This window comes from Saccoglossus kowalevskii, chromosome 2 (genome assembly GCF_978046115.1).
Source record: "Saccoglossus kowalevskii chromosome 2, keSacKowa6.1, whole genome shotgun sequence".
NCBI lineage: Eukaryota > Metazoa > Hemichordata > Enteropneusta > Harrimaniidae > Saccoglossus > Saccoglossus kowalevskii.
Genome location: NC_140642.1, coordinates 38,961,920 through 38,972,407, shown reverse-complemented (window position 1 = coordinate 38,972,407; position 10,488 = coordinate 38,961,920). Strand labels below are relative to the sequence as shown.

Sequence of the window (10,488 nt, the reverse complement as noted above, 5' to 3'; positions counted from 1 at the left end):
AAACCCGCCCTACTTATCAGAACGATCCGACTGAACTCTGCCATTTAAAAGGAAATCATGTATATCATTACCATCTCTCAACTGTGATAATAAAATCATTTTTCAACAAAATATTACTGTGACGTTTTCCATCATGGCACTGTGCATACGATTAATTATAGATGGCACCGTAGTAGTATAACCATATTATATCCTGGGAAACGCTGAGATTAAATGGTTCGGATTACAACATAAATACAGTGCTAACATAAATAAACCATCTGATGGTTTGTCTCGGTCACTCAGTTCCAAAACACGACACAATAGCAGAGCAACCATTCACAGTCCCATTGTTAGCATCCACTAGTAATACTGATTCAACTGTATCGCCAGAGGGCGTCCTTAACCACCCTGCATTACCAGCTAGTTTGCTTCTGCCGCCTCAATCATAATCTGTTATAACGACAAACCAGTCATCTAGCAACATATAGATTTACTAATAATTATTTTAAACTGAAAAGAACTACACACAAAAAAAATATTGTACAACTTAAAGATGTTTATTCAAAGAAAAACACAAATGAAGTGATGCAGAGATATCAATATCATCAGGTCAGAGGTTAAAGTATTGGACTACATGTTATATATGTTATAAAATGAGGCAGTTGAACAATCCCATAATATATTGTGACAGGAGCCACGAGTTTTGAGTAGCAAGACCCTGCTTGCTTAGATACCATAGGGGTCAATAGGAGGGGGGTTGGGTAAATGTTGATTCACTTCTAGTCAATGGAAAAGAATTGATCAGATATTTTTACGAAACCACCTTGAGTCATTCTGAACTGCATTATTTTTTCATATACAAGATGGACAAAATATTATGCATTCGTAAAATTGTCACTGCTGCAAAATTCACGTGAAAATTTGCAAAAATTAATGTGGTTGTCAGTATACTTATCTAGGGGATTGTTTTCAACACATAGTGAATGTGGTATATCAGAAACATTAGACTTTTTTTAAAACAACAAATGTCAATATTAATTTGATTATATCTGTCACTCACTGAAAATTAATTTGCTGGCCTTGTATTGAAAATATGGAATAAAATAAACAATGAGATCTACAAGAAGTTGTGCTTATAACGGTACTCTGTTCAAACGTGTTTCTTTAAACGGTGGGTTACACATGTGAACACTGTATAAGTATTCCCAATCACCTGGTGTCTAAAGCTACGAATAAAATAACAATCCTTTCATGAATGAAAGTTTCATATGATATTTACAACATTCTGCTCATACACAAGTGATAAGCAATATCCTGGAGGCTACAAGCAAACACAGTTTAAGTTCAACTGGTGATCCAGAATGAGAAGCAAAACGGGAGATGATATGACAGGGAGTTAAGGATATGCATGCTTACACACATAAGTAGAAGTAATTCCACTATAGATTATCATTGTAAGAGATAAGGTAGCACAGTACATATCATATAGCGAAGACTGGGCTATACATTTGTACAGTCCTGGCTAGTCAATATACAATGCTATAACTTACTAGACCGTGAAATGTGTATACACATAAATACTATCATGTTTCCATGGCCACAATGTTAGTTTGTTTTTTCTCTTTTTAAAAATAAAAAAATGAATGACTATATATTAGAGTAAATTATTAGACAAACCAATTCATTCATAGTTTACAGTAGTTGATATCGTCAGCTAGAATACAAATACATGACAATGAGTAGAACAATATGATATGACAAAACAATATTATGTACATGCCACATACACAGAACTAAAAATACACTTTTATACAGCCCTGAATGCCCTATATATGAACTATATGAATTTATCAACCTCACCTTAAGTTATGATTAAAATACACATTCATACTAGAATTTAGCAAGGCCCTCTTATTACTTTTTGTATTCACACCTGCAGAGAGGTTAACTATTATGATTATAGAAGGCAGTTATTATCCCACTGTGCTAACTCAAATTTGATGCAAATATAAAGTATTTCACCCATGAAGGTATCAATCTAAAACTTGTGAAACACACATGGTGCATGTCTGATTACCACAGTCATATAGAACACATGTGAAACACAGGCAGTGCATAACTGACTGATACAGTCATATGGAACCCATGTGAAACACAGTGCATAACTGGCAGCCATATGGAACCTATGTGAAACACAGTGCATAACTGGTAGTCATATGGAACCCATGTGAAACACAGTGCATAACTGGCGGTCATATGGAACCCATGTGAAACACAGTGTATAACTGGCAGTCATATGGAACCCATGTGAAACAGTGCATAACTGGCAGTCATATGGAACCCATGTTATACATAGTGCATAACTGGCAGTCATATGGAACCCATATTATACACATTGCACAACTGACAGTCATATGGAACCCATGTGAAACAGTGCATAACTGGCAGTCATATGGAACCCATGTGAAAAAGTGCATAACTGGTAGTCATATGGAACCCATGTGAAACACAGTGCATAACTGGTGGTCATATGGAACCCATGTGAAACACAGTGTATAACTGGCAGTCATATGGAACCCATGTGAAACACAGTGCATAACTGGCAGTCATATGGAACCCATGTTATACATAGTGCATAACTGGCAGTCATATGGAACCCATGTGAAATATGGTGATTAACTGAGTAATATGGAACCCATGTGAAACAGTGCATAACTGGCAGTCATATGGAACCCATGTGAAACAGTGCATAACTGGCAGTCATATGGAACCCATGTGAAACAGTGCATAACTGGCAGTCATATGGAACCCATGTGAAACACATTGCACAACTGACAGTCATATGGAACCCATGTGAAACAGTGCATAACTGGCAGTCATATGGAACCCATGTGAAACAGTGCATAACTGGCAGTCATATGGAACCCATGTGAAACACAGTGCATAACTGGCGGTCATATGGAACCCATGTGAAACACAGTGCATAACTGGCAGTCATATGGAACCCATGTGAAACACAGTGCATAACTGGCAGTCATATGGAACCCATGTTATACATAGTGCATAACTGGCAGTCATATGGAACCCATGTGAAATATGGTGATTAACTGAGTCATATGGAACCCATGTGAAACAGTGCATAACTGGCAGTCATATGGAACCCATGTGAAACAGTGCATAACTGGCAGTCATATGGAACCCATGTGAAACACAGTGCATAACTGGCGGTCATATGGAACCCACGTGAAACACAGTGCATAACTGGCAGTCATATGGAACCCATGTGAAACACAGTGCATAACTGGCAGTCATATGGAACCCATGTTATACATAGTGCATAACTGGCAGTCATATGGAACCCATATTATACATAGTGCATAACTGAGTCATATGGAACCCATGTGAAACACAGTGCATAACTGACAGTCATATGGAACCCATGTGAAACACATTGCATAATTGACAGTCATATGGAACCCATGTGAAATATGGTGATTAACTGAGTCATATGGAACCCATGTGAAACACAGTGCATAACTGACAGTCATATGGAGCCCATGTGAAACACAGTGCATAACTGACAGTCATATGGAACCCATGTGAAATATAGTGATTAACTGAGTCATATGGAACCCATGTGAAACACAGTGCATAACTGACAGTCATATGGAACCCATGTGAAACACAGTGCATAACTGGCAGTCATATGGAACCCATGTGAAACACAGTGCATAACTGGCAGTCATATGGAACCCATATTATACATAGTGCATAACTGACAGTCATATGGAACCCATGTGAAACACAGTGCATAACTGGCAGTCATATGGAACCCATGTGAAACACAGTGCATAACTGGCAGTCATATGGAACCCATGTTATACATAGTGCATAACTGGCAGTCATATGGAACCCATATTATACATAGTGCATAACTGACACTCATATGGAACCCATGTGAAACACAGTGCATAAATGGCAGTCATATGGAACCCAGGTGAAACACAGTGCATAACTGACAGTCATATGGAACCCATGTGAAACACAGTGTTTGACTGACAGTCATATGGAACCCATGTGAAACACACTGCCTGACTGACAGTCATATGGAACCCATGTGAAACACAGTGCATAACTGACAGTCATATGGAACCCATGTGAAACACAGTGCATAACTGACAGTCATATGGAACCCATGTGAAACACAGTGCCTGACTGACAGTCATATGGAACCCATGTGAAACACACTGCCTGACTGACAGTCATATGGAACCCATGTGAAACACAGTGCATAACTGACAGTTATATGGAACCCATGTGACGCACAGTGCATAACTGACAGTCATATGGAACCCATGTGAAACACAGTGCATAAATGAAACAGTAAATTCTCACAAAGGGATTACAACACAGACTATATAAAATTTTAGAAATTTTTGAAGATATCTTATATTTCAGTGTTGAATAAATGAAAAGATTGGCAAGCACTGCTTCTTTAAATAACCAAAGATGAAATAAAGATGAAGTACATGTACATGTATGCATTGTCAGAGTTTTGGCTGAATTATAGTCAGCATTAGAAACTCACTAGAATTTAGCTGAAAATTAAAATTCATGTCAAAAACAATATATGAATTTTTCAGCCTATGTCACTGAGTAAAACATTTCTAGATAAGAAGGAATCTATCACCATAGAAACAAAAGTAAAATCAAGCATTTTGCCTTGTTTCATGAAAATACAGGCGTGAATCTTGTACAAGTATTGAAAAAAAACAAGAAACAAATAATTTTGAACTCCAACCAAACCTCCTTATTGAACTGACATTTTGTTTCTTAGCACTACTGGGCTTAACATTCCTCAATCATTTAAATGCCCTAATATCTTAAAATGATCAAACCATACATTGACAAAAATACAATCTTGGGAATAAAAAATGTACATCAAATAAAAATAAATTAAGAAGTAAAACCCTGCGAGAACATCTATCTGAAACCAACAATGACAACTGATAAAATCTTTCCACCCGCAATGCCTGAGAATTGAAGTTCACCTGCACGGGAATATGTAACAGTGAATTTGATTGCTTAGATGTAAACCTTGTCTTAATTCTACTGTGTGTATTAGTTAAGGAAAAGAAAACTGCCGACTGATATGTAATTATACAAACAATGTGCATTTATCAATGAAAGGAATTTCACAGCACGCTACAATTAACTAACAGTGTGTGGTGTAAGTGTTAACAGCCTGTCAATTTAACAATACTCTCTTTTTCTTGTTTATAACAAAGATGTAAAGAGAGTGCTTCATCAAATTCTGTCCTTATAAGAAATTAATATATTCGCAAATTACTAATGAAATTTAAATATAAGTGGCAAGCACACCGGGCCAAGTTATATTTGAGTAGATTAATTTTCAATTCTAAGGCATTTCATTAAAAAAAGACTGACTTACAAATTGGGCCAGTCTATGTCAAACAGTTTCTTATTTGACTCTAACTGATGAGCTATCTCTTCAGGCAACCCATGCAACAGCCATAGCTTCTGTAATTTACGATACCTCTCTTTGCATAAATGAAGTGGATTGCCTCTCCTGAAAACAAAATATAACTTAGTTTGAAAATGATTGCATAACAAATACATTCATTGCACCCATAAGTAAAATACAATACCTTTATTGTTAGAATCTGCATAGTACAGTAAAGGTAGCAAAAATCAATGCTTTTCAAGGTGTTTGAAGAATTGGGATATTTACGCAAAGTATTTAATGTGTAAAACATGGAAATTGTTTTTGTCTGATCAACAATGACGTCAATCATTTATTGAAGGGTAACTTTTCATTGGACATACCAGGAAATCAATGAAAAGTATTTCGCCAGTCTCGATTATAGGTCGGATTGAATGATTAGTTTAAAATTCTAGTGACTGTAGAACTAATTTGCTCAACTTAACTGAAGAATTACAACTATGAAATAAACTGAAACCTTACTTGAGTCCCTGATCAGTTTCACCGTAATCATCTAGATACGGAGGAGTGAAAAAACAGCCTTTATTCTTAGATAGAATCATAATCTGACATTCGCGTACTCTGTAAAGCAAATCAGTTATAAATTAATACATAAATGGTCAAAAAGATATTAAAATATAATAATAAATCTTGATACAGTGATCACTATGAGAATAAACAATTGTATTATAACCAAGACCATATGCGTACTATATGTACCTTGCGGTTTGTCAAGGCTGCCATAGCATAGCATAGCATCGCTATCATATGTGTTAAATACTGTATAAAAAGTAAATAAAGGTAACATATGCAAGTCATCAACATGTATAACTGACTACACACAATAATAAAACTATTATCCTACCTTAGAAAGATACCAATGCCAGCAGCACATGTAAATGTGTGTGTCATACAGGCCCCAAGGATTTCACCATCCACTTCATTCTGACAGCAGTAGATCTGAGAACACAGTATAGAGCCGCATAACAAACATAGTGCTGGTGCCCGACTGTCACCTCTAGGACATCTATAATCAAAAACAAAATTGTATAAGCTACGGTATGCTATTATTCTGTGCCAACAACTAGGTTATTTGCATACAAGCTTATTATAAAATACAAATAAGGACCAATATATTTTCAATATGATGAACAGTACTCTTTCACATCAATCGTTATCAATACATTATCATAATGTTATAATTACTGACTCATTATAATAATAAATATAATAAGGTAAATAAAATGTACAGACTTCAAACACTTGCATATTTCATATGTCATATACTCATTTCAGATTAGAGTAAGAAAATTACATGTTCCTGCATTAGAATCACAATTACTGAAGAATTATTTTCGCTATTTTCGATGAAGAGATGGTTCAGTGAAAATAGATTCCAGCGAATATACTTTATTTCCTATATTTCACATTCAACTCATCAAAAATCATACAAAAATTAATTCCAGCTAAAACAAAACATGCATGGCACAGTCCCTGTTAGTTATCTAATTTAAGATATATAGTTTTGTTTATAGTAATATAGCTGGATTATAACCATGTCAGGAATATGATTATAATGATTGTTTAACATCAAAATGTATCTGATCGTCAAACGAGTACCTGTCCCCATTGAGAGATATTGCTCTGGAACAGCATTAATTAAAACATAATCAGCCATTTTGATGTACATGTATAATGAATATATAAAATTTGAAGATAATCAGTCAAAGCATGTCAGAGATATGGCTCTAGAAGCCCATTCATTAAAACAAAATGGCCACAAGTCAGCCATTTTGAATTCGATCTGAAAAATAAAATTACATGCATCAGGAACTCGTAATGCCTAATGTATGTACTAAGTTTGAACAAAATCCATCCATAAATGCCAGAAATGCTTGATATTTGATGATTTTTTAGCACAAAAATAGCCACCATTTGACCATTTTTAATAAGATCGTCAAACCAATACATCTGTATATATATGACATGATGTATAATGAATAATAAAATTTGAATATAATCAGTCAAAGCAAGTGAGATTTATGGCAATAGAACCACATTTATTAAAAAAAATAACCGCCAGTTGGCCATTTTGAATCTAATCTGAAAAACAAAATGATGTGCATCAAGTTCCTATAATGTCCGACGTATATACCAAGTTTGAACAAAATCCATCTTTAAAAAGCCGAGAAATGCTTAATTTTGATGATTTTTCAGTACAAACATGGCTGCCATTCCGCCATCTTGAATCAGATAATGAAACAAATTGATGTGCATATGTATAATGTCATGTATGATGTATGTGTGAAGTTTATTGTGATTGGTCCAGGTATTTCTAAGATACAGGTCCAGACGCACGCACTCACGCACGCGCATTCGAACGGGGACTAATAAAGTATTTTACAGTACTCCAAAACCTACAAGGTGCAATGGAAAAAGTAGTAAATAAATAAATGCTGCTCAGACCAATAAATATTATATAGTAGATAATAAACGAACAACAGCAACTATGATATAGAGTAACTGTACACATGCGCTAGGTAGTGGATACTTACACAAATAATGATATAGAGTAACTGTACACATGCGCTAGGTAGTGGATACTTACACAAATAATGATATAGAGTAACTGTACACATGCGCTAGGTAGTGGATACTTACACAAATAATGATATAGAGTAACTGTACACATGCGCTAGGTAGTGGATACTTACACAAATAATGATATAGAGTAACTGTACACATGCGCTAGGTAGTGGATACTTACACAAATAATGATATAGAGTAACTGTACACATGCGCTAGGTAGTGGATACTTACACAAATAATGATATAGAGTAACTGTACACATGCGCGAGGTAGTGGATACTTACACAAATAATGATATAGAGTAACTGTACACATGCGCTAGGTAGTGGATACTTACACAAATAATGATATAGAGTAACTGTACACATGCGCTAGGTAGTGGATACTTACACAAATAATGATATTCCAGGAGAGTTTATAAGCTCACTGTAATCCTGCGGTAATTGAATTAATTGATTAACTTCTAATGGATGCCTGTAAGAACCACCACATAAACAAGTTACAATTTCAATGTAAATATCACCAAGAACTCTGCTAGTAATTGTTTCTACCAACATTAATGATACACAGAGACAACTGAATTAAAATTGTAAATAATTTCTAAGATATACAGTATTTAATAGTCAAAATACTACCATACCTGACTAGTGTAGATGAAGCACACAGTTTTGTTTTGATATCAGGATGTTTACACCATCTTTCAAGTATACATTTCATTTGGAGCGAGTTCTCGTTATCAAATAACAATGTAAGATTGGATGGCATTGACAGATATTTACATAGCGACTCAAACTCATTCAAACCAACATCTAGTAAAAGAAAAAATATATACAACTGCTATTCGGTCCACGTTTTGACAACATACCCTCACTGTGGATATCTACACAGTTAACACTCCAAAGCTTAGTGCTATGCAATACTTTCTCCAAGCATTCTAAGTTAATTTCTTTAATTTTGAGCCAAATGGATATACATTGTAATATCCCATTCATTGGCCACATGTCCTGATGCTGATCAAAAAAATGGACCTTGACTCTTAAGCATAACGTGTTTGTTTATTAATTAAGAGATACAAATTAATGAATTAAAATTCATGTTAATCAGCATTTTAAATCAATGTATTTATACAGTCAAACTTTAAATATTCAAATTCCTGGAGCTGATAATTCAGACAATCGGAAGTTTAAACACATTATATTTCTGAATAATAAATTGTCTGATACTGTCAAATACTTTATTTTCACTATTTTCGTTGAAGGGATGATCCAGTGAATATACCTTTTCCCTATATTTTACATTCAACTCATCAGTGAAAATAAATTCCATACAAAATACCCAAAAAACCTTTTCAGTGAAAATTAATTAAGGCAAAAATAAAGTGTTTTACAGTATACAACACTTGAATTTAGACGCCCTTATCTCTAATTAACTATAGATGTATTCTAACTTGGCCAAGATTTTATGCTAATCCACATGGTGTAAAAAACAAAAAAATGCATCAAATTTATTGTAACTGCATTTGATGTGAATAGATTGTGACTGAGATAAAAGGGAAGAGAAATCCCAAATGAGCTCTAGAAACCGTTCTTAACTACGTTAATATCTTTTAATCCCCAATTGTTAAACTGACTGCACTCAAAGGCAATACTATCAGAAAACAAAGTGTAAAATATAAAAGATGTACTTGATAGAAAAGCTGCAAAACAACAACTGAAAGTAGTTTACTCCTTGTTTTAGTCCCCTGCTGCTAAACCATTTCAACCTTATCAGGAGAGTAAAAATTACAGATAACATAAATACACCCATGAGATATGTCAAACTACGTACTTTGAAGTTCTGCAGGACTAGCCACACCAGTTAAGAAGTGAAAAAACAATGCTGCACAACGTAAGAACGGAAGACATGATTTCCTTAGATGACACCACAATTGCCATGGTGATGGAACCATTTCAGGGGTCACGCTACAAAAACAAAATATATATATATATATACAAAATCAAGATGAAAACTAAATTTGTCTTTATTTATAAATTTACTAACTGTGGCAAAGTTGTTTTGATGCATGATGTTACAATAACTATGGTTTGTCTATTTTCAGTTTTGCTTTTAGTAGATTGAAACTACGAAAGATATATCTACAACTACTGTAGAATACTTTATTTTTACTGAAGGAATGATTTAGTGAAAATAAAATCCAGCTAATATACCTTTTTTTCTATATTTGACATTAAACTTTTCAAAAATCAGTGAAAATAAATTCCATTACAAAACACCCAAACAGACTTTTCAGCGAAAATTAATTCCATAAAAGTATTTTACAGTACACATATTGTGTATACGCTGAAAAGAAAAGAAGTATATATCTACACAATAACTAGAAGGCTTTTTTTAATTAAACACTGCTACATTACTAT

The 10,488-nt window shown here is 34.4% G+C and overlaps 1 protein-coding gene across 1 annotated transcript in view; it reads right to left on the bottom strand.

The window, feature by feature from the left end:
- Positions 1-4,406: 4,406 nt before the first annotated feature.
- LOC102801080 (E3 ubiquitin-protein ligase UBR2-like) overlaps positions 4,407-10,488 on the bottom strand; it is a 63,854-nt gene continuing 57,772 nt past the window's right edge. The window contains exons 44-49 of the mRNA XM_085495480.1: positions 9,902-10,035; positions 8,715-8,883; positions 8,465-8,548; positions 6,351-6,512; positions 5,969-6,067; positions 4,407-5,572 (exon numbers count right to left, since the gene is read on the bottom strand). Coding sequence (XP_085351606.1) covers positions 5,431-5,572; positions 5,969-6,067; positions 6,351-6,512; positions 8,465-8,548; positions 8,715-8,883; positions 9,902-10,035 — 790 coding nt within the window. The 3' untranslated portion in view covers positions 4,407-5,430. The remainder of the gene's footprint in view (positions 5,573-5,968; positions 6,068-6,350; positions 6,513-8,464; positions 8,549-8,714; positions 8,884-9,901; positions 10,036-10,488) is intronic.